Source organism: Gadus macrocephalus, chromosome 4 (genome assembly GCF_031168955.1).
Source record: "Gadus macrocephalus chromosome 4, ASM3116895v1".
In the NCBI taxonomy this organism is placed as follows: Eukaryota; Metazoa; Chordata; class Actinopteri; order Gadiformes; family Gadidae; genus Gadus; species Gadus macrocephalus.
This window is the reverse complement of record NC_082385.1, coordinates 32,566,316-32,591,458: the sequence shown is the minus strand read 5'-3', so window position 1 is coordinate 32,591,458 and position 25,143 is coordinate 32,566,316. Positions and strand designations below refer to the sequence as shown.

Here is a 25,143-nt window from a genome sequence, read left to right as displayed (position 1 = left end):
GAACTTAATGTACCATTTAATAACAAATAATTTGGAACCCTGAACAGATTTGAACAGAATGAATACTAGTAAAGTATAGCAAAATGAATGAATAAATAACCAAAGATTGCAGTTGGAGGTTGCTTGCAGGTAGGCAAAAACCCTCAACTAGTATTGTGGTCTAGGCTTACGCATTTGGAAACATTAATGTCAAATAAATAACAGTAATTCTAATAGTTTGTTAGCACTAACCTGCGTTGTCGCTAGAAACAACGGTGCCAGTCAAAGTGACCTGCATAGGTTTAGTTTTCCGTCAAATATCCTATTATCGCTATGCAGCTTAAATAATGACGTAATCAGGCCGTATAGAATGCAACATGTTTAATAGCCTAACTTTCAAATAGATGGGAAAAAACATGAACGTCTGATTCGCAATAACGAGGCATAGTGTTAGGAGTAGCGTATGTGTGTATGCGAGAATGGCAGAGCGCGTTTGTGTGTGTCTGAGTGACGTCAGAGAGTGAGTGGACAAGCGAGGAGAGCGAGCGGTAGTGTGTGTGTGTGTCAGTGTTTCCGCTAGAAGAAATTGGTGCCGGTCATGTGACCGGGAAGGTTTTATTTTACCGGTCAAATTGGAATAAAAACGGTCGGATATTGTCCGTGTTTATTGCACTTAAAAAAAATTGATAGGCAGGCTATATAAAGAAGAAGAAGTGTGTGATCATATTTTGATTCGCCATGGTTGTTAAATACCGGTGCTCCACAAAGCTTGCCGCCGGCTTTCGCTAGCTTGCCGCCGTTTAGTTCATAAACCTACGGTAGTCTATAGGGGAGCGTGTCTATGTTCCCCGAGTCCTATGTTCCCGCTCCCCGCGTTACGGCCATCCGGAGGAGCACAGAGCTTTTGGCCGAGATATTATTATACTATTATATTATATACTATTATATAAAGAGCTCCGGGAGTCGCAAACGGCAACAATCACTTTCTCCTCCATGCTGCAGTTCACCCCGGACTGCACTGCACTGAGTTGGCCGGTTGAACGCTGATTGGCTGTTACGTTAGACATGTCAATCTGTTGAACGCCGATTGGCTGTCATTACGCGAATGCCGCGTCAAAGTTTAAATATTTTTAAAGATTGATAGATTGCGGGGAACATAGGACCCCGCTTTTCCCAAAAAGGGTCCTATGCTCCCCGGTATGTATGGCTACAGGGGAATATAGGAACCTTTTTGGGGAAAACCGGGAACATAGGACCTGCTCAATTTTGTTCTGCTCAATGGTTGAATCTCCTCGTGACTAGTTGTTTGTATACAGCGCGCATGCTGTATGAGCGCAGGGTTGATGCGCACCACTTTTTTCTGTGGAGAACCAGCGCCTTGAACATTAAGCATAAAAGGAAACCGGATCGTTTTCGCCCGTTTCGGCTCCGTGTGGACGGGGCCTTATTTCCAATCGGTCATTCTGACCGGAGACATTTAGAATTTTCGGTCCTCCTCATTTTTTTCCGGTCAAAGACCGGTAATTACCGGACAACGGGAACTCTGGTGTGTGTGTGTGTCTAGTGAGGAAACGAACGAGTCCGGTAGAATAAAGTACCCATCCTGTCAATAATCGGTGGCCGCTTCATTCCGACCTGTAAACTGACCAACTGCCAGTAAAATCACACAAGACACTAGAGACAGGGATCACACAGGCTATTTTTGCGCGCTTGGACCACTCTGGATAAATGTCGTTCATATTGCATATGAGGACTTCCCAGGCTGTGGAGAAATGCAATCCTCCGTAGCCACGGAGAGCTGTCATCACAGAGAGGGCATCTCGTCACAGACTTACGGCATCGATAAGAGAAGCGCTGTCAGCAGACTATTATTTAGACAGGTTATTAGCAAATTTCAATCGGACAATTTGACCGGAGAGTTAGAAAGGGCGTGTCGCGCTTCTGCCTTCTCACACCGCGAGACAGGTTCCTGGCTTTGAGTGTCGCGATTTCTGTTTCGATCCGCGTATCGTTACAGCCCTAATCCTTACCTTTTCTCAATAGACTGATTTCCATCTTTAAACGTAGCAGGGTGATCCATGGAGCGGTCACTCTTCATGGAGACACAGCTGGGTCCAGGGGAGTCTGCTCTCTGCTGCTGGACTCTTCTAGAAGAAAAGGAACCAGGATTATGAATGTTTGATAGATGCTGCATTTTTATATCATCTCTGATCAATCCTTACTAGGGCTGTAATGATACACCAACTCACGATTGGTTTGTATCACAATTTTTGGCCCACGGTTCGGTAACATCCCAAAATTTTTTTAAATTTAAAAAGCATTTTATTTCAACAACACTTATATAACAATGAACTTAATGTACCATTTAATAACAAATAATTTGGAACCCTGAACAGATTTGAACAGAATGAATACTATTAAAGTATAGCAAAATGAATGAATAAATAACCAAAGATTGCAGTTGGAGGATGCTTGCAGGTAGGCAAAAACCCTCAACTAGTATTGTGGTCTAGGCTTACGCATTTTGAAACATTAATGTCAAATAAATAACAGTAATTCTAATAGTTTGTTAGCACTAACCTGCGTTGTCGCTAGAAACAACGGTGCCAGTCAAAGTGACCTGCATAGGTTTAGTTTTCCGTCAAATATCCTATCATCGCTATGCAGCTTAAATAATGACGTAATCAGGCCGTATAGAATGCAACATGTTTAATAGCCTAACTTTCAAATAGATGGGAAAAAACATGAACGTCTGATTCGCAATAACGAGGCATAGTGTTAGGAGTAGCGTATGTGTGTATGCGAGAATGGCAGAGCGCGTTTGTGTGTGTCTGAGTGACGTCAGAGAGTGAGTGGACAAGCGAGGAGAGCGAGCGGTAGTGTGTGTGTGTGTGTGTCTAGTGAAGAAACAAACGAGTCCGGTAGAATAAAGTACCCATCCTGTCAATAATCGGTGGCCGCTTCATTCCGACCTATAATGGCCCGTTCAGACTACACGATTTCAGCCCGATTTTGCCCCGATTCTTTTGTCGCAGACAAATTTGCGAATCGTACACCATTTTGACGGGTCGGCGACGAGACGAGGTCTTGTAATGTGACATGCTTGCGATCTGCGATGATTTCGTCTGCGATGTTCGAAAACCCCACGACGAAAAGATTGGCATGTCAGAATTTTTTGGGGAATCGCATGACGTATCCATTGTTGACATGAGGGAACCACGCCCCCAGTTGCGTGAGGGAAGCCCGCGAACAGCTGGAGCTCACGCGCAGTGTTTACCAACTGACTTCACTGCACTACGCTGAGTAGGAGTAACTACTGCAAAAATTAATGCGATCAATAACAAGAAGAATGCTAATAAAGAAAATGATAGAAAATGGAGCAATATAATGGAGACAACTTTGGTGGAAATGTGGCAGCAACGGCCCTGCATTTTCAACCCAAGAACGAGTCCACAATCTTTTCTTCTTTTTGTTCCTTTCCGTCTCTGTGCAGAGGACCGCCAGCATAATGCCTAGTGCTAGGTACTCGGGATCCATTGTTGACGCTTTGTTGCTAGGCTACGTTGTTGCTGCGTCTACTTTGTATAGTTCATGTCACGCGCAACGCAACTACTGTGAGGAATTGCCGCATTGAGCAGATATAAAAACTACTGGAACCTTTATGACCAAAATGTAAAAAGCATTTATGTTAGTTCAAAATCTTAGATTTTCAAAATATCTTGCAAACGTGAATGATACAAAGTAGAGAGCATCGCACCCTTGAATCTTGTAGTGTGGCCAGTCTTACGACGAGACAAGGCCCGATTTCCTGGCTCTGAGATCGTATAGTGTGACATGTTAAATCGTGGAGGAATATCTGAGGATCGTGTAGTCTGAACCGGACATTAGCAGACCAACTGCCGGTCAAAGCACACAAAACACTAGAGACAGGGATCACACAGGCTATTTTTGCGCGCTTGAAACACTTTGGATAAATGTCGTTCATATCGCATTTGAGGACTTCGCAGGCTGTGGAGAAATGCAATCCTCCGTAGCCACGGAGAGCTGTCATCACAGAGAGGGAATCTCGTCGAAGACTTACGGCATCGATAAGAGAAGCGGTGTCAGCAGACTATTATTCAGACCGATTATTAGCAAATTTCAATCGGACAATTTGACCGGAGAGTTAGAAAGGGCGTGTCGCGCTTCTGCCTTCTCACACCGCGAGACAGGTTCGTGGCTTTGAGTGTCGCGATTTCTGTTTCGATCCGCGTATCGTCACAGCCCTAATCCTTACCTTTTCTCAATAGACTGATTTCCATCTTTAAACGTAGCAGGATGATCCATGGAGCGGTCACTCTTCATGGAGACACAGCTGGGTCCAGGGGAGTCTGCTCTCTGCTTTTTGAATCTTCAAGAAGAAAAGGAACCAGGATTATGAATGTTTGATAGATGCTGCATTTTTTATCATCTCTGATCAATCCTTACTAGGGCTGTAATGATACACCAACTCACGATTGGGTTTGTATCACAATTTTTGGCCCACGGTTCGATAACATCCCACGATTTTTTTTTATTTAAAAATAATTTTATTTAAACAACACTTATACAACAATTAACTTAATGAACCATTTATTAACAAATAATTTGGAACCCTGAACAGAAAGAATACTATTAATGTATAGCAAAATGAATAAATAAATAACCAAAAATTGCAGTTTGAGGATGCTTGCAGGTTGGCAAAACCCTCAACCAGTTTTGTGGTTTAGGCTTACGCATTTGGAAACATTGATGTCAAATAATTAATAGTGATTTGAATAGTTTGGTAGCACTAACCCGCGTTCACGCTAGAAACAACGGTACCGGTCAAAGTGACCTGCATAGGTTTCGTTTTCCGTCAAATATCCTATTATCGCTATGTAGCTTAAATAATGACGTAATCAGGCCGTAAAGAATGCAAAATGTTTAATAGCCTAACTTTCAAATAGATGGGAAAAAACATGAACGTCTGATTCGCAATAACGAGGCATAGTGTTACGAGTAGCGTATGCGTGTGCGCGAGAATGGCAGAGCGCGTTTGTGTGTGTGTGAGTGACGTCAGAGAGTGAGTGGACAAGCGAGGAGAGCGAGCGGTAGTGTGTGTGTGTGCGTGTCTAGTGAATAAACGAACGTGTCCGGTAGAATAAAGTACCCATCCTGTCAATAATCGGTGGCCGCTTCATTCTGACCTGTAAACTGACCAACTGCCAGTCAAATCACACAAGACACTAGAGACAGGGATCACACAGGCTATTTTTGCGCGCTTGGACCACTCTGGATAAATGTCGTTCATATTGCATATGAGGACTTCCCAGGCTGTGGAGAAATGCAATCCTCCGTAGCCACGGAGAGCTGTCATCACAGAGAGGGCATCTCGTCACAGACTTACGGCATCGATAAGAGAAGCGCTGTCAGCAGACTATTATTTAGACAGGTTATTAGCAAATTTCAATCGGACAATTTGACCGGAGAGTTAGAAAGGGCGTGTCGCGCTTCTGCCTTCTCACACCGCGAGACAGGTTCCTGGCTTTGAGTGTCGCGATTTCTGTTTCGATCCGCGTATCGTTACAGCCCTAATCCTTACCTTTTCTCAATAGACTGATTTCCATCTTTAAACGTAGCAGGGTGATCCATGGAGCGGTCACTCTTCATGGAGACACAGCTGGGTCCAGGGGAGTCTGCTCTCTGCTGCTGGACTCTTCTAGAAGAAAAGGAACCAGGATTATGAATGTTTGATAGATGCTGCATTTTTATATCATCTCTGATCAATCCTTACTAGGGCTGTAATGATACACCAACTCACGATTGGGTTTGTATCACAATTTTTGGCCCACGGTTCGGTAACATCACACGATTTTTATTAATTTAAAAATAATTTAATTTAAACAACACTTATACAACAATTAACTTAATGAACCATTTATTAACAAATAATTTGGAACCCTGAACAGAAAGAATACTATTAAAGTATAGCTATAAATAAATAACCAAAAATTGCAGTTTGAGGATGCTTGCAGGTTGGCAAAAGCCCTCAACTAGTTTTGTGATCTAGGCTTACGCATTTGGAGAAATTAATGTCAAATAAATAACAGTAATTTTAATAATTTGGTAGCACTAACCCGCGTTCACGCCAGAAAAAACGGTGCCGGTCAAAGTGACCTGCATAGGTTTAGTTTTCCGTCAAATATCCTATCATCGCTATGTAGCTTAAATAATGAAGTAATCGGGCCGTATAGAATGCAACATGTTTAATAGCCTAACTTTCAAATAGATGGGAAAAAACATGAGCGTCTGATTCGCAATAACGAGGTATAGTATTACGAGTAGCGTATGTGTGTGCGCGAGAATGGCAGTGTGAGTGTGTGCGTGTGAGTGACGTCAGCGAGTGAGTGGACAAGCGAGGAGAGCGAGCGGTAGTGTGTGTGTGTGTGTGTGTGTGTCTAGTGAAGAAACAAACGAGTCCGGTACAATAAAGTACCCATCCTGTAAATAATCGGTGGCCGCTTCATTCCGACCTATAAGCAGACAAACTGCCGTTCAAATCACACAAAACACTAGAGACAGGGATCACACAGGCTATTTTTGCGCGCTTGGACCACTCTGGATAAATGTCGTTCATATCGCATATGAGGACTTTGCAGGCTGTGGAGAAATGCAATCCTCCGTAGCCACGGAGAGCTGTCATCACAGAGACGGCATCTCGTCACAGACTTACGGCATCGATAGGAGGAGCGGTGTCAGCAGACTATTATCAGACAGATTATTATCAAATTTCAATCTGACAATTTGACCGGAGAGTTAGAAAGGGCGTGTCGCGCTTCTGCCTTCTCGCACAGCGAGACAGGTTCGTGGCTTTGAGTTTCGCGGTTTCTGTTTCGATACGCGTATCGTTACAGCCCTAATCCTTACCTCATCTCAAAAGACTGATTTCGATCTTTAAACGTAGCAGGATGATCCATGGAGTGGTCACTCTTCATGGAGACACAGCTGGGTCCAGGGGAGTATGCTCTCTGCTGTTGGACTCTTCTAGAAGAACAGGAACCAGAATTATGAATGTTTGATAGACGCTGCATTATTTATCATCTCTGATCAATCCTTACTAGGGCGGTAATGATACACCAACTCACGATTGGGTTTGTATCACAATTTTTGGCCCACGGTTCGGTAACATCCCATGATTTATTTTAATTAAAAAATAATTTTATTTAAACAACACTTGTATAACAATTAACTTAATGAACCATTTATTAACAAATAATTTGGAACCCTGAATAGAAAGAATACTATTAAAGTATAGCAAAATGAATAAATAAATAACCAAAAATTGCAGTTGGAGGATGCTTGCAGGTAGGCAAAACCCTCAACTATTTTTGTGGTTTAGGCTTACGTATTTAGTAACATTGATGTCAAATAATTAATAGTGATTTGAATAGTTTGGTAGCACTAACCCACGTTCTCACTACAAAAAATGGTACCGGTCAAAGTGACCTGCATAGGTTTAGTTTTCCGTCAAATATCCTATTATCGCTAAGTAGCTTAAATAATGACATAATCAGGCCGTAAGGAATGTAACATGTTTAATAGCCTAACTTTCAAATAGATGGGAAAAAACATCAAAAAAAAAAAAAAAAACATAGAGCGTCTGATTTGAAATAACGAGGCATTGTGTTACGAGTAGCGTATGTGTGTGTGCGAGAATGGCAGTGTGCGTAAGTGTGTGTGTGTGAGTGACGTCAGCAAGTGAGTGGACAAGCGAGGAGAGCGAGCGGTAGTGTGTGTGTGTGTGTGTGTGTGTGTGTGTGTGTGTGTGTGTGTGTGTGTGTGTGTGTGTGTGTGTGTGTGTGTGTTTGTGTGTGTGTGTCTAGTGAAGAAACGAACGAGTCCGGTAGAATAAAGTACCCATCCTGTCAATAATCGGTGGCCGCTTCATTCCGACCTATAAGCAGACAAACTGCCAGTCAAATCACACAAGACACTAGAGACAGGGATCACGCAGGCTATTTTTGCGCGCTTGGACCACTCTGGATAAATGTCGTTCATGTCGCATATGAGGACTTCGCAGGCTCTAGAGAAATGCAATCCTCCGTAGCCACGGAGAGCTGTCATCACAGAGAGGGCATCTCGTCACAGACTTACGGCATCGATAAGAGGAGCGGTGTCAGCAGACTATTATTCAGACCGATTATTAGCAAATTTCAATCTGACAATTTGACCGGAGAGTTAGAAAGGGTGTGTCGCGCCTCTGCCTTCTCGCACCGTGAGACAGGTTCCTGGCTTTGAGTGTCGCGATTTCTGTTTCGATACGCGTATCGTTACAGCCCTAATCCTTACCTTTTCTCAATCGACTGATTTCCATCTTTAAACGTAGCAGGGTGATCCATAAAGCGGTCACTCTTCATGGAGACACAGCTGGGTCCAGGGGAGTCTGCTCTCTGCTGATGGACTCTTCTAGAAGAACAGGAACCAGGATTATGAATGTTTGATAGATGCTGCATTCTTTTTGTCATCTCTGATCAATCCTAACTGGGGCTTTAATGATACACCAACTCACGATTGGGTTTGTATCACAATTTTTGGCCCACGGTTCGGTAACATCCCACCATTTTTTTTTTTAAAAAAAGCATTTTATTGAAATAACACTCATAACAATTAACTTAATGTACCATTTAGTAGCGAATAATTTGGAACACTGAACAGGTTTGAACAGAAAGAATAATATTAAAGCATAGCAAAATGAATGAATAAATAACCAAAGATTGCAGTTGGAGGATGCTTGCAGGTAGGCAAAAACCCTCAACTAGTTTTGTGGTTTAGGCTTACGTGTTTGGAAATATTAATGTCAAATAAATAATTCTAATTCTAATAGTTTGGTAGCACTAACCTGCGTTGTCGCTAGAAACAACGGTGCCATTGTCAGATCGACTCGGGGTCCTAGATGCGCAATAATGACTCACTTCCTGTAAGCGCTGTCTTATAAATGCGCATGCGCGTTTCATTCATTCCCATGTTATTCCCAAGTATTAACCATCTCCTTTTGTTTTCTAATCTATGAATAATAATCGAATGTACAAATTATTGTTGCCTATACTTGGGTTGTCTATAAAAGAAGAATGGGTTAACTCCATTCACTGAACGGGGCGATCCACTTTATTTCCAGCGCTCCCAACAGAGTCAAAACAGCGACCCACACGCAGACACTTCCGTTCTCCTCCTTCAGAATAAGAGTCCCTAACAGGAACTGGGTTACATATGCATTCATCAGTGCTTTTAGACGCGTTTCCAATGGCTTTGTTTGTGCGAAAGAACGGTCTGCGTTCAATGAAATCAAAACCAAAGCGGATTGAGCCTTCTTTTTAAGTCCATGATTGAGCCCCGTTCATAAACAACCCTTCTGGGTTTTGTCTGTTGGCTTGTGTCGATACGTCAAGTGTCGATACGTCATCTGTAAGCGCAGGACCCCGAGTCGATCTGGCAGCCGAGTCAATCTGGTACCCACACCGGTCAAAGTGACCTGCATAGGTTTCGTTTTCCGTCAAATATCCTAACATCGCCATGTAGCTTAAATAATGACGTAATCAGGCTGTGTAAAATGCAACTTGTTTAATGGCCTAACTTTCAAATAGATGGGAAAAAACATGAACGTCTGATTCGCAATAACGAGGCATAGTGTTACGAGCAGCGTATGTGTGTGCGCGAGAATGGCAGTGTGCGTTTGTGTGTGTTTGAGTGACGTCAGCGAGTGAGTGGACGAGCACGGAGAGCGAGCGGTAGCGTGTGTGTGTGTGTCTAGTGAAGAAACAAACGTGTCCGGTAGAATGAAGTACCCATCCTGTCAATAATCGGTGGCCGCTTCATTCCGACCTGTAAGCAGACCGACTGCCGGTCAAAGCACACAAGACACTAGAGACAGGGATCACACAGGCTATTTTTGCGCTTGGACCACTTTGGATAAATGTCGTCCATATCGCATATGAGGACTTCCCAGGCTGTGGAGAAATGCAATCCTCCGTAGCCACGGAGAGCTGTCATCACAGAGAGGGAATCTCGTCGAAGACTTACGGCATCGATAGGAGGAGCGGTGTGAGAAGACTATTATTTTGACCGATTATTAGCAAATTTCAATCTGACAATTTGACCGGAGAGTTAGAAAGGTCATGACGCGCTTCTGCCTTCTCGCACCGCGAGACAGGTTCGTGGCTTTGAGTGTCGCGATTTCTGTTTCGATCTGCGTATCGTTACAGCCCTAATCCTTACCTTTTCTCAATAGACTGATTTCCATCTTCAAACGTAGCAGGGTGATCCATAGAGCGGTCACTCTTCATGGAGACACAGCTGGGTCCAGGGGAGTCTGCTCTCTGCTGCTGGACTCTTCTAGAAGAACAGGAACCAGGATTATGAATGTTTGATAGATGCTGCATTTTTTTATCATCTCTGATCAATCCTAACTAGGGTTGTTATGATAAACCAACTCACGATTGGGTTTGTATCACAATTTTTGGCCCACGGTTCGATAACATCCCACGATTTTTTTTTATTTAAAAATAATTTTATTTAAACAACACTTATACAACAATTAACTTAATGAACCATTTATTAACAAATAATTTGGAACCCTGAACAGATTTGAACAGAATGAATACTATTAAAGTATAGCAAAATGAATGAATAAATAACCAAAGATTGCAGTTGGAGGTTGCTTGCAGGTAGGCAAAAACCCTCAACTAGTATTGTGGTCTAGGCTTACGCATTTGGAAACATTAATGTCAAATAAAGAACAGTAATTCTAATAGTTTGTTAGCACTAACCTGCGTTGTCGCTAGAAACAACGGTGCCAGTCAAAGTGACCTGCATAGGTTTAGTTTTCCGTCAAATATCCTATCATCGCTATGTAGCTTAAATAATGACGTAATCAGGCCGTATAGAATGCAACATGTTTAATGGCCTAACTTTCAAATAGATGGGAAAAAACATGAACGTCTGATTCGCAATAACGAGGCATAGTGTTACGAGTCGCGTATGCGTGTGCGCGAGGATGGCAGAGCGCGTTTGTGTGTGTGTGAGTGACGTCAGAGAGTGAGTGGACAAGCGAGGAGAGCGAGCGAGCGGTAGTGTGTGTGTGTGTGTGTCTAGTGAAGAAACAAACGAGTCCGGTAGAATAAAGTACCCATCCTGTCAATAATCGGTGGCCGCTTCATTCCGACCTATAATGGCCCGTTCAGACTACACGATTTCAGCCCGATTTTGCCCCGATTCTTTTGTCGCAGACAAATTTGCGAATCGTACACCATTTTGACGGGTCGGCGACGAGACGAGGTCTTGTAATGTGACATGCTTGCGATCTGCGATGATTTCGTCTGCGACGTTCGAAAACCCCACGACGAAAAGATTGGCATGTCAGAATTTTTTGGGGAATCGCATGACGTATCCATTGTTGACATGAGGGAACCACGCCCCCAGTTGCGTGAGGGAAGCCCGCGAACAGCTGGAGCTCACACGCAGTGTTTACCAACTGACTTCACTGCACTACGCTGAGTAGGAGTAACTACTGCAAAAATGTATACGATCAATAACAAAAAGAATGCTAATAAAGAAAATGATAGAAAATGGAGCAATATAATGGAGACAACTTTGGTGGAAATGTGGCAGCAACGGCCCTGCATTTTCAACCCAAGAACGAGTCCACAATCTTTTCTTCTTTTTGTTCCTTTCCGTCTCTGTGCAGAGGACCGCCAGCATAATGCCTAGTGCTAGGTACTCGAGATCCATTGTTGACGCTTTGTTGCTAGGCTACGTTGTTGCTGCGTCTACTTTGTATAGTTCATGTCACGCGCAACGCAACTACTGTGAGGAATTGCCGCATTGAGCAGATATAAAAACTACTGGAACCTTTATGACCAAAATGTAAAAAGCATTTACGTTAGTTCTAAATCTTAGATTTTCAAAATATCTTGCAAACGTGAATGATACAAAGTAGAGAGCATCGCACCCTCGAATCTTGTAGTGTGGCCAGTCTTACGACGAGACAAGGCCCGATTTCCTGGCTCTGAGATCGTATAGTGTGAAATGTTAAATCGTGGAGGAATATCTGAGGATCGTGTAGTCTAAACCGGCCATTAGCAGACCAACTGCCGGTCAAAGCACACAAAACACTAGAGACAGGGATCACACAGGCTATTTTTGCGCGCTTGGACCACTTTGGATAAATGTCGTTCATATCGCATTTGAGGACTTCGCAGGCTGTGGAGAAATGCAATCCTCCGTAGCCACGGAGATCTGTCATCACAGAGAGGGAATCTCGTCGCAGACTTACGGCATCGATAAGAGAAGCGGTGTGAGCAGACTATTATTTTGACCGATTATTAGCAAATTTCAATCTGACAATTTGACCGGAGAGTTAGAAAGGGCGTGTCGCGCTTCTGCCTTCTCGCACCGTGAGACAGGTTTGTGGCTTTGAGTGTCGCGATTTCTGTTTCGATCCGCGTATCGTTACAGCCCTAATCCTTACCTTTTCTCAATAGACTGATTCCCATCTTTAAACGTAGCAGGGTGATCCATAGAGCGGTCACTCTTCATGGAGACCCAGCTGGGTCCAGTGGAGTCTGCTCTCTGCTGTTGGACTCTTCTAGAAGAACAGGAACCAGGATTATGAATGTTTGATAGATGCTGCATTTTTTTATCATCTCTGATCAATCCTAACTAGGGCTGTAATGATACACCATCTCACAATTGGGTTTGTATCACAATTTTTGTCCCACGGTTCGATACAACCCACGATTTTTTTTAATTTAAAAAGCATTTTATTCAAACCACACTTGTATAACAATTAACTTAATGTACAATTTAATAACAAATAATTTGGAACACTGAACAGATTTGAACAGAAAAAATACTATTAAAGTATAGCAAAATGCATGAATAAATAACCAAAGATTGCTGTTGGAGGATGCTTGCAGGTAGGCAAAGGCCCTCAATTATTTTTGTGATCTAGGCTTACGCATTTGGAAAAATTAATGTCAAATAAATAACAGTAATTTTAATAATTTGGTAGCACTAACCCGCGTTCACGCTAGAAAAAACGGTGCCGTTCAAAGTGACCTGCATAGGTTTCGTTTTCCGTCAAATATCCTATCATCGCTATGTAGCTTAAATAATGACGTAATCAGGCCGTATAGAATGCAACATGTTTAATAGCCTGATTTTCAAATAGATGGGAAAAAACATGAATGTCTGATTCGCAATAACGAGGCATAGTGTTACGAGTAATGTATGTGTGTGCCCGAGAATATCAGTGTGCGTGTGTGTGTGTGTGAGTGATGTCAGCGAGTGAGTGGACAAGCGAGGAGAGCGAGCGGTAGTGTGTGTGTTTGTGTGTGTGTGTCTAGTGAAGAAACTAACTAGTCCGGTAGAATAAAGTACCCATCCTGTCAATAATCGGTGGCCGCTTCATTCCGACCTATAAGCAGACCAACTGCCGGTCAAAGCACACAAGACACTAGAGACGGGGATCACACAGGCTATTTTTGCGCGCTTGGACCATTTTGGATAAATGTCGTTCATATCGCATGTTCTGAAGGTTTGCGTATGTTCATATTGTCGTCCCTTTAATTGCATATAAGGGCAATTATAGTTCATACTTGCAGGGATTAAATGTGCATTTTATTTGTTGTGTAAAATCATACTGTACTAATTGATTTTACGTTAATGGGGTATTGTGTTACTCATTTCTTTGTTTGCCCTTTTATTATGTCAGTTTGGGCATGTTGTGTATTTGTTTGTAATGAGACCTATCTGCGCGGAGTGATTTAGTCCACTGGTTATACGGTCACTCGCGCAGTCAATTAATCAGTCTCGCGTAGTCGGCCACTAGCGAAGGGTTTTTTGTATTGTAACCAGCAGTTGGAAACCGCACGGTGCGGACGTAAAGTCGAGAACTATAGCGAATTAGAATACTCGTGGTGTTTCGTGCTGTCGGCAGCACGGTGTATCGGCAGACAGAGGTGCGTTTGCCGTCCGTTCGCCCGCTAGCGTTTCCCGTGGAGGAGCGCTATCCAGGAGCACGTGCTCGCGGCCTAGTCGCCAGATGGGAACCAGGAAGAGGCTGGTTTCCCTCGTTCCAGACGAGGTTCGTGAGGCGGGTTCAAGCCCCCTACCAGGCAGCACCGCCGATCTTCACCCCAACACCAAGGGAGGTGTCCCCCCTCTCCAACGCCCCCCTTTGTATCCGGCAGTTTCGACACACCCCCTCTCCCCTCCCCCACTCCAAGTGCACCAACGACCCAGCGGCGCCGCACTACGAGCACGAGGACATTCGTTAGGCCCACCGAGGGGCCTCAGGTCGGATTGTCTGCGTGTGTGCGGGCTGTGTGATTGGATTAAAGGGAGGGTACAGCATTGGGGAGGTATAGTGTGAGTGTGTATTGAAGTGTTTATATGGCAATGTGTTTAATGTGTATCTCTAGGGCAGTTTATTGTCGGTATTAAATTGATAAACGTAGCTTTGGTCTCCTCTCACTCTTAGCTAAATACGTACACAGGTTTATTATATTATTTGGTTATAGATTCCTTGAGTCAGATTACATCCCGTTGGTAATTATACAGTCCTTTATAGGCTCCGGTACTTTCTTCAGTACATCGAATATGAGGACTTCGCAGGATGTGGAGAAATGCAATCCTCCGTTGCCACGGAGAGCTGTCATCACAGAGAGGGCATCTCGTCACAGACTTACAGCATCGATAAGGGAAGCGGTGTGAGCAGACTATAATTCAGACCGATTATTAGCAAATTTCAATCTGACAATTTGACCGGAGAGTTAGAAAGGGCGTGTCGCGCTTCTGCCTTCTCACACCGCGAGACAGGTTTGTGGCTTTGAGTGTCGTGATTTCTGTTTCGATCCGCGTATCGTTACAGCCCTAATCCTTACCTTTTCTCAATAGACTGATTTCCATCTTTAAACGTAGCAGGGGGATCCATGGAGCGGTCACTCTTCATGGAGACACAGCTGGGTCCAGGGGAGTCTGCTCTCTGCTGCTGGACTCTTCTAGAAGAACAGGAACCAGGATTATGAATGTTTGATGGATGCTGCATTTTTTTATCATCTCTGATCAATCCTTACTAGGGCTGTAATGATACACCAACTCACGATTGGGTTTGTATCACAATTTTTGGCCCACGGTTCGGTAACATCCCGCGAATTTTTTTAATTTAAAAAGCATTTTATTTAAACAACACTTATACAACAATTAACTTAATGAACCATTTAGTAACAAATAATTTGGAACACTGAACAGATTTGAACAGAAAGAATACTATTAAAGTATAGCAAAATGAATGAATAAATAACCAAAGATTGCAGTTGGAGGATGCTTGCAGGTAGGCAAAAACCCTCAACTAGTTTTGTGATCTAGGCTTACGCATTTGGAAACATTAATGTCAAATAAATAACAGTAATTCTAATAGTTTGGTAGCACTAACCTGCGTTGTCGCTAGAAACAACGGTGCCAGTCAAAGTGACCTGCATAGGTTTCGTTTTCCGTCAAATATCCTATTATCGCTATGTAGCTTAAATAATGACGTAATCAGGCCGTATAAAATGCAACTTGTTTAATAGCCTAACTTTCAAATAGATGGGAAAAAACATGAACGTCTGATTCGCAATAACGAGGCACAGTGTTACGAGTAGCGTATGTGTGTGCGCGAGAATGGCAGTGCGCGTTTGTGTGTGTATGAGTGACGTCAGCGAGTGAATAGACGAGCACGGAGAGCGAGCGGTAGTGTGTGTGTGTCTAGTGAAGAAACTAACGAGTCCGGTAGAATAAAGTACCCATCCTGTCAATAATCGGTGGCCGCTTCATTCCGACCTATAAGCAGACAAACTGCCAGTCAAATCACACACATAACAATAGAGACAGGATCACACAGGCAATTTTTGCGCTCTTGGACCACTCTGGATAAATGTCGTTCATATTGCATATGAGGACTTCGCAGGCTGTGGAGAAATGCAATCCTCTGTAGCCACGGAGAGCTGTCATCACAGAGAGGGCATCTCGTCACAGACTTACGGCATCGATAAGAGGAGCGGTGTCAGCAGACTATTATTTTGACCGATTATTAGCAAATTTCAATCTGACAATTTGACCGGAGAGTTAGAAAGGTCATGTCGCGCTTCTGCCTTCTCACACCGTGAGACAGGTTTGTGGCTTTGAATATCGCGATTTCTGTTTCGATCCGCGTATCGTTACAGCCCCAATCCTTACCTTTTCTCAATCGACTGATTTCCATCTTTAAACGTAGCAGGGTGATCCATAGAGCGGTCACTCTTCATGGAGACACAGCTGGGTCCAGGGGAGTCTGCTCTCTGCTGCTGGACTCTTCTAGAAGAACAGGAACCAGGATTATGAATGTTTGATAGATGCTGCATTTTTTTATCATCTCTGATCAATCCTAACTAGGGCTGTAATGATACACCAACTCACGATTCGGTTTGTATCACAATTTTTGGCCCACGGTTCGATACATCCCACGATTTTTTTACATTTAAAAAGCATTTTATTTAAACAACACTTGTATAACAATTAACTTAATGTACCATTTAATAACAAATTTTTTGGAACAATGAACAGAAAAAATACAATTAAAGTTGCAGTTTGAGGATGCTTGTAGGTAGGCAAAAACCCTCAACTAGTTTTGTGGTCTAGGCTTACGCATTTGGAAATATTAACAAATAAAATAAATAATTGTCAAATAAATAATAGTAATTCTAATAGTTTGGTAGCACTAACCCGCGTTCACGCTAGAAAAAACAGTGCCGGTCAAAGTGACCTGCATAGGTTTCGTTTTCCGTCAAATATCCTATCATCGCTATGTAGCTTAAATAATGACGTAATCAGGCCGTATAGAATGCAACATGTTTAATGGCCTAACTTTCAAATAGATGGGAAAAAACATGAACGTCTGATTCGCAATAACGAGGCATAGTGTTACGAGTAGTGTATGTGTGTGCGCGAGAATGGCAGAGTGCGTTTGTGTGTGCGTGAGTGACGTCAGAGAGTGAGTGGACAAGCGAGGAGAGCGAGCGAGCGGTAGTGTGTGTGTGTGTGTGTCTAGTGAAGAAACAAACGAGTCCGGTAGAATAAAGTACCCATCCTGTCAATAATCGGTGGCCGCTTCATTCCGACCTATAATGGCCCATTCAGACTACACGATTTCAGCCCGATTTTGCCCCGATTCTTTCGTCGCAGACAAATTTGCGAAGCGGTGTGAGCAGACTATTATTTTGACCGATTATTAGCAAATTTCAATCTCACAATTTGACCGGAGAGTTAGAAAGGGCGTATCGCGCTTCTGCCTTCTCGCACCGCGAGACAGGTTCGTGGCTTTGAGTGTCGCGATTTCGGTTTCGATCCGCGTATCGTTACAGCCCTAATCCTTACCTTTTCTCAATAGACTGATTTCCATCTTTAAACGTAGCAGGATGATCCATAGAGCGGTCACTCTTCATGGAGACACAGCTGGGTCCAGGGGAGTCTGCTCTCTGCTGCTGCTCTGGGCTTCAATACAACACACACGCAGCTTTTACTTAGACTAATAAAGGTCTCATGATTCATCACTGCAGTTAGAGATCTTCCTCTTATACCTCTGGTCTTTACTCTGGCGGCCATGTTCCCCAGACAGAGTGGATTTAGGGGTAGGACCCCCTTTTTCTCCCTCTTCATTCATTGTCAACTGGAGACCTAGAAACCTGTGGATCATATTTGAGCACTGAAGTTGAAATCACAATCATGTAACGAATAATAACTAATTTAATATCCTCCTCCAAATATATTATTTACACGTCATCTCTCTCTCTGACGCTCTCTCTGGGCTTGTGATGTACAGGTAAAAGGCTGAGCATACAAACTACAGATTAGTAGGTATGTGGGAATACTAACCCCCAGGCAACATATAAAAAAATATATATTTTTTTTTTTTTCATTCAGTGACGTGGCGTTATGCAATAAGAGGTAAATTGAATCACTTGAAAGAAGCATTTCAGTTAGTGGGGTGAATTTGTGGAATCATTCAAACAGACGACCAGAATAAAAGTAGAAAACACATCAGCTCAAAATGTTATGGATTAGGTATTCACAGAGTAACTGTGGATACCTAATGTTATTAGTGTCGATATCTCATTCCATAACGTCAGTGTCAATAACACAAATTACTCGTAAGCGTAATGCACAACTTCGAATATAGGGGGCACAAAATCACAAAAACGGCATCTGCTACCAAACCAGTCTATCTGCCTTTGTGTGTGTGTGTGTGTGTGTGTGTGTGTGTGTGTGTGTGTGTGTGTGTGTGTGTGTGTGTGTGTGTGTGTGTGTGTGTGTGTGTGTGTGTGTGTGTGTGTGTGTGTGTGTGTGTGTGTGTGTGTGTGTGTGTGTGTGTGTGTGTGTGTGTGTGTGTGTGTGTGTGTGTGTGTGTGTGTGTGTGTCGTTTGAAAAGGGCGGGTGCTGGTTGCTGAATACCTCTCGAGATTGCTTGCAGTCCAGGTGTTATTTATTTCTCCTTTTTGTGAACGGTTCACATTAATCAACATCAAATCAAACATGGGGGTTTACATATAGGGATGGAGTGTGTTTACACTCCATCTATAAAATATATAGATATAATATATATTTAATAGTTTATATTCTGTGTTAACCAGCACAGTCCTAGACCATTTATGTTGATATTAGATATTGTACAAAACGTTTAACTTTAGAAGACTGGTCGGAGCGTATACGTTTTTAATTTCCTTCTACTCCTAGTCAGATATATCATCATGGACATTTAATTGTTGTTGTTGTTTTTTTACATGTTTGAAACAAAACGAATCCAAAAAGGTAAAGACTAGAACAGGACATTGAATTGATGAATTTGAAAAGTGCTTTTAGTTCCCATTATACTGGGCCTACTATGGAATAGTAGGCCCACTTTCGGAATCTGTTTTTGGCTTGATAACCTCACATATTTAAGATAGACTAGCCTAGGCCTACTGGGGGGCAGTTAATTTCAACATCAAGATAAGTTTATCATGTGAATTGGGATGCAAGCGGCCTGAAATATTCCCGTTGGCCAAGTCCGACCTCAGGGATACTCAATGTTTACGCCAACCTGATTAAAATCAATCCGACAAGAACGCATCCAGTGTTGTAGTCCATCTTCGACATTTTCACGCTAGAGACGCTAGAGGTCGGCAATAGGCCTACTCGCCGTCGCGCAATGACGTCGGTACGGACAAGTGAAGGCGTCGAATTCATTTTAAACAGTGCTGTATTTCCCTATGCTCGAAAGGAAGCACCTTTTCATCTCTCCTTGACCCGATGACGTTTTCCACAAAGGTTAAGGAAAGGAGGCATATAGGGTAGGAGATTTGCCTTTCCGAATTGGGCTTCATGACAACAGGGCTTCCAGCTTGAAGGTGTGACTGGAATTTATGATGACGCACTTCTCTTTGCTCGACGATACAACAAACTGACAACAACAAAGTCAAACTCAACAAAATGTGATTGATTCGTTTAAGAGACATTTAATAAATGCGAGTGGTTTCAGACAGACGGAACACAAACAACGATATTTCGTGCGCATATCGCCCTACGTCTTCGTTTCCTTGTTCTGTGCCTCTGGTGTTGACACCACTTTCAGGAGTCGCGCGGTGTCTCTGGGGCTCGTGAGTTGCAATACACTAATAACGTATATATAACTTAATATCGTCCCCAAAGTCATGTATGTATGTATGGTGTGTGTGTGTGTGTGTGTGTGTGTGTGTGTGTGTGTGTGTGTGTGTGTGTGTGTGTGTGTGTGTGTGTGTGTGTGTGTGTGTGTGTGTGTGTGTGTGTGTGTGTGTGTGTGTGTGTGTGTGTGTGTGTGTGTGTGTGTGTGTGTGTGTGATGACCGGTGAGGAAACCACGGCAGCAGTAAGCCGAGGGCATTTGAGGACACATTTGTTTTATCAAGTAAAAAATCTTCACATTATTTCTTCTATTCGTTGCACTCACCTTATAATGCTTTGGGGCTTGTGGGATTACATCGTTTATACAGTGTTGTTCTTTGTCTCCAGAAAGAGTCCCTCCACGTCATGTTAATTTGGCGCAGTTTTAAGTTTCGTTTCCGTGTTGTCGGATCGGATTGCATTCGTTATAAACTGCCGTCTAAAGACCGCCCCGTAAACCACAAACCCGCCCAAACGAATAACCATATACTTTTGCAATGGCAAATACGCGAATACACACCTAAATGCACCTGTATTATAAAGGTGCATCTCAATAAATGTTTGGTGGTGCGTTTGTATTATTGTAAATTCCCCTATAACCAAGTTATATTGATTCAACATAAGGTCACGTAACTGTTGCATAATGTATATTGTGCATATGTTATTATACGATGATGTTCACGATATCTAGTAATTCTGATTAAAAAAACTTCCGAATTGGAGCTGTTAGAAAACGGGACTTGTGTGATTAGTTTAAAAAAAAATCTGCTTTGCCTTGAATTTTAAGTATTGGTATAGGCTATGTATAGCCTTGATTTTAAAGTATTGGTATATGTATATATTTGACAAATAATATTGCCCGATTGATTCAACATAAGGTCACGTAACTGTTGCATAATGTATATTGTGCATATGTTATTATACGATGATGTTCACGATATCTAGTAATTCTGATTAAAAAAACTTCCGAATTGGAGCTGTTAGAAAACGGGACTTGTGTGATTAGTTTAAAAAAAAATCTGCTTTGCCTTGAATTTTAAGTATTGGTATAGGCTATGTATAGCCTTGATTTTAAAGTATTGGTATATGTATATATTTGACAAATAATATTGCCCGATTTAGGCCAAAGTCATGACGCGACGTTCGTAAATGGACTTACCAGAGGTGGCTGCGTGAGGGCAGAATGTCTTATGTAGACGGGCTCTGGTGAGGGTCGATCGATGGTCGAGGAAACATTCAATATAAAAGGTTTTATTAAAAAAAGAGCAATCGATCAGAAGAGAAGAGACTTTTTGCTCTTTACGAGATGTAACTTTTTATTCCGACGCTGAAGTTAGCCCACCATTACTTGGTATTATGTCTGATATTCATATACATTTTGTATTTAACGTTTTATACCATATTCTCTTTATTGATAACCTGCTTGGGGAATGTAAATTGTTTATTTCTCATGCCAATAAAGCTTTTATGAATTACTGAGACAGAGAGACAGAGCGACAGAGAGACAGAGAGAGAGAGAGAGAGAGAGAGAGAGAGAGAGAGAGAGAGAGGCAGACAGAGACTCACTCACATTCACCGCGCCCTCCCCTATGATCACGGGTCTCTGAGCTCACTTGATATGATGGTACTCTCATCTGCCCCACGTGCAACGAGCAGGTGGAATCGAAACATAAAAGACGCGGAATCGGCGAATGTGGGGCTGCATTTGAATGTGGGGCCAACTCCAGTGTCGTCTTTTTATTGTGAGTGATGAGACATGTACAGACTCATATCGATCTTACAGTTAGGGACGTTTTAAAAAATCGTTATTCAAATTGCTGCTTATCAGTGTGGGAAAAAAAAACAAGACAGGAACCCAAATAGCCTCTGACTCAGACGCAGCAATACCACGCGTGGGTAATAAACCACGCTGCCGAGCAGCCAAAGTTAAGCAAAGAATCACCCTCTTTTATCTTAACTTTAACTTCTCCCATAGGGAAATAATGCGGCCATTGCCAAAACGGTCTGCCTGTCTGCCTCTAGATGGTTAAAAGTCAGAAATTTGCTGGCTTCACCCGCATGTAAATTAATTTCCTCTGCCCTATTTAGACCACGTGATATTCAAGCTAAATTGAGTTAACTTAACCACATATTTGTAGTGCAGACGGTGGTCCTATATAGCTTCGTCTTCAACACAGAGTGATCAACAGTGACACAACACCATGTACAGCGCTATTGGTCTGAGATAAGTCCGACCCTGTAGGCGTGGCTTCGTTACCATTCCGCCCAGGCCAAGACAGGCTGAAGTTTAACTAGACTTTGAGCGGGCTTTGGCTTGTTAACCTTGCATCTCTGGATAAACCATATGATTAACTTTTAGCACTCTGAGTCATAGCTAGCCCGGCACCACGATACCACAGAGGATTAAAATGATGTTTCATCACCTCCTTCAGCCGGTGCAACCCCTTATGATCTCATTCTTTGTTACACTGGTATACCAAGTAGCCTACATGCATTTGAACAATAGTAGGCACTTTTAAACTGAAACAAATCAGTTAAATAAAAATAAGAAGTAAAAAGAGATTCATTTTGGAAACTGTATTAGAACATTAACACGATACTAAAGCTAATGAGAGTAAACATTGAGCTTGGATCCTCAGGGCTGACGACAGATCAAAAGGAAGGAGACTTTGAACAACCCAGTAATGAAGTTCAAACTGGTTTCAACTGTGCAACTATAGAGTGTTACTTCAAGGCTAAAATACACAATTATTGTATGTTCTCTCTCACTCACTCACGCTCTCGCTCCAAAGGCTCCAACCATTCCAAACATCCACCCACCCAGATAGATGGATAGACACATAGATAGATCACACACCGACAGAAACACAACGAATCAAGCCAAGAATATAATATAGACGAGAATATACTATGCTGACACACAGACACAGACTACAGACACTAACTAACAAACACATAGTGGAGCTAAATAGTGGACAAGCCCAAACCATGCTCCACTGAAACACTGTCTGGACCAGTGAGCTCTATACTGTCAACTGTTTACAGCAGTAATATGGTGACACCAAATAGGAAATTAAGCAAGCTGTACCTTAGCTTCTCCATGTGGAAATCGTGTGCTGTCCTGTGTAGTTTGTCTGCTTCCACCAGAACACAACCATAACTGTATAAAGTGATAAGAAAAGACAGAGCAAAGGTTTTGTATTACATATAAAGCTATGTATGCAAACACCAGGACTCTCAACCCAACTTATCAAAATACATAAATATATTGTATATTATTTCTCACTCACTCAAAAGGCTCTTCAACTATTATTTGCACACACACACACACACACACACACACACACACACACACACACACACACACACACACACACACACACACACACACACACACACACACACACACACACACACACACACACACACACACTAAAAGAGAGCTAAGGTCTGGTAGAGTTAAAAATGAGATGTCAATCTACCTCATTCCACCATAATGATTAACAAATACAATTTCAGAACACAGAACAATTCAACTAAGCAATAGTTTCATGACTTGAGCAAACCTTGGAAAATGTTAGACAAACATAATATATCACACATATATTACATACAAATAAATAAACACTGTCTTCCCAAAGAGTTGCAGAGGGCCTCACATGTCCAACACTGATTCAAAATTTGGTTTAATGTTTTGAGTAAATAAGGTCCACATTACAACCAAACTGACCTTCCAAAAGTACAGACACATACAGTGCAATACAGTCCATAATATGGTTAAAACTCAACCTTCCAGTACAATTGTAAACAATGTTTGAATCCAAATAGTGTTCCACTGGAACACACTGGGAATACTGTCCCGCTTCTGGACCAGAGGTTCCATATAAAAATGCCCTCAACACGGTAAAACGTATTGATGTTTATGACCCATATTTCTTTATTTAAACAGGTTCTCTGATCCAGGTCAACGTCTCCTTTAAAGCAGAAATATGGTAACACCAAACTTGGACTGGATACAGATTCCTTTAGAATATATTAATATCATATTGACAATATCGAAAGGAAATATGAAATTAAGCAAACTGTAGGTCCACCCAGTGGCGCGGGAGGGTAGGGGCGGTTGCTCGAATTCATTTTAAACAGTGCGTATGCCTATTTACCCATGTTCGAAAGGAGGCACCTTTTCACCTTTCCTGGACCCGATGACGATTTCCACAAAGGTTAAGGAAAGCAGGCATAAAGGTTAGGAGATTTGACAATCCGTAGAGGCCCCTAGTCAGTAGGCTATATCAATGGTTGGAAAGGAAATAGCCCCCAACCTACGGACCCTTATTTAAATGTTCATGTCAGCAAAAATGTAGGCTACGATTCACTTAGTTACTGAGCTTCTGAAGATAGATCCACCTTACCTGAGTCCGTATTGAGTATTTCTTTCGCAATATTTATTTTTCCTATCGTCGTTTATCAGTTGTTCAGGTCAACTCGACCCAAAAAATCAAGAGCTTTGCGCAGTTTCAGGTCAAGCTAAAATCCCTTTCTTCGAAAAGTGAGATTAAGTTGAGACAGCAGTTAGCGTAGTCTACTGCATCTATAAACATCTATGTAATGGACACGAGATAGTTTCTTGAGTTTCCATAAACCACATCCCAGAATTGTTTCAGTTTCATTATGAATGTCATCATCCGCAGATTAGTTTTTATAGGCCTACGTGTTGAAACTTTCATTTCACGCACGAAAATGTTTGTTTGTGTGTGTGTTCGTGTGACTAGAAAAAAATTGACATTATTTTCTAGTTATCACCAAAGCTGAGCATACGATGCTTCAGTGAATCCACCTGGCTGCAGTTCACTGTGTGCTCATTCACAGTGCTGGATTGCACCGAGGTGGATTCACTGCCCCCATTCGGCTCGACATGCAATAGCAACGAGAGAGTCATAGAACGTGTGCCGTGGATTAACAGCCTCACACAATACTATGTATTCATGTATCAAGACGCGTTCATCGAAAGTTGTGCTGCTAGGATAACCAAAAGAGCTCTAAGCTGCGAGGATTCAGAAAGAAGCTACTTATTAACTTAGCCCGCTATTGCTGCCACTGCCAGCCTGCTGCTGCTGAAAGTGCAACAATTACTACTGGTAAACTTAAACATTTCGAGACGATAATCTTTGTGAGAATAATTATTTCAACGTAGGTAATATATGAGCAACATATGAGCATAAAAGTCATACCCGGGATATACAAAACCCCACCCCAATCATTAAACCATCGCTGCACATTTGCATTCTTCCCCCTTCCACCATAATAATGAACAAAAACAATTTCAGAACACAGAACAATTCAACTAAACAATAATTTCATGCCTTGAGCCAACCATTGAAACTATTAAATGTCAATACAAAAATAAACAGTCTTCCCA

The 25,143-nt window shown here is 42.3% G+C and overlaps 1 protein-coding gene across 3 annotated transcripts in view; it reads right to left on the bottom strand.

The window, feature by feature from the left end:
* Positions 1 to 24,399, bottom strand: part of LOC132455344 (protein NLRC5-like) — a 227,474-nt gene extending 203,075 nt beyond the window's left edge. Inside the window, exons 1-12 of one of the 3 annotated variants that reach the window (XM_060049154.1) lie at positions 23,888 to 24,399; positions 22,816 to 22,887; positions 17,631 to 17,735; positions 17,428 to 17,544; positions 16,252 to 16,368; positions 14,919 to 15,035; positions 12,503 to 12,619; positions 10,252 to 10,368; positions 8,329 to 8,445; positions 6,907 to 7,023; positions 5,582 to 5,698; positions 2,010 to 2,126 (exon numbers count right to left, since the gene is read on the bottom strand). In XM_060049154.1, coding sequence (XP_059905137.1) covers positions 2,010 to 2,126; positions 5,582 to 5,698; positions 6,907 to 7,023; positions 8,329 to 8,445; positions 10,252 to 10,368; positions 12,503 to 12,619; positions 14,919 to 15,035; positions 16,252 to 16,368; positions 17,428 to 17,544; positions 17,631 to 17,735; positions 22,816 to 22,829 — 1,172 coding nt within the window. In that variant the 5' untranslated portion in view covers positions 22,830 to 22,887; positions 23,888 to 24,399. The remainder of the gene's footprint in view (positions 1 to 2,009; positions 2,127 to 5,581; positions 5,699 to 6,906; positions 7,024 to 8,328; positions 8,446 to 10,251; positions 10,369 to 12,502; positions 12,620 to 14,918; positions 15,036 to 16,251; positions 16,369 to 17,427; positions 17,545 to 17,630; positions 17,736 to 22,815; positions 22,888 to 23,887) is intronic. The other 2 variants (XM_060049156.1, XM_060049155.1) reach the window with 2 other exon arrangements.
* Positions 24,400 to 25,143: the final 744 nt, after the last annotated feature.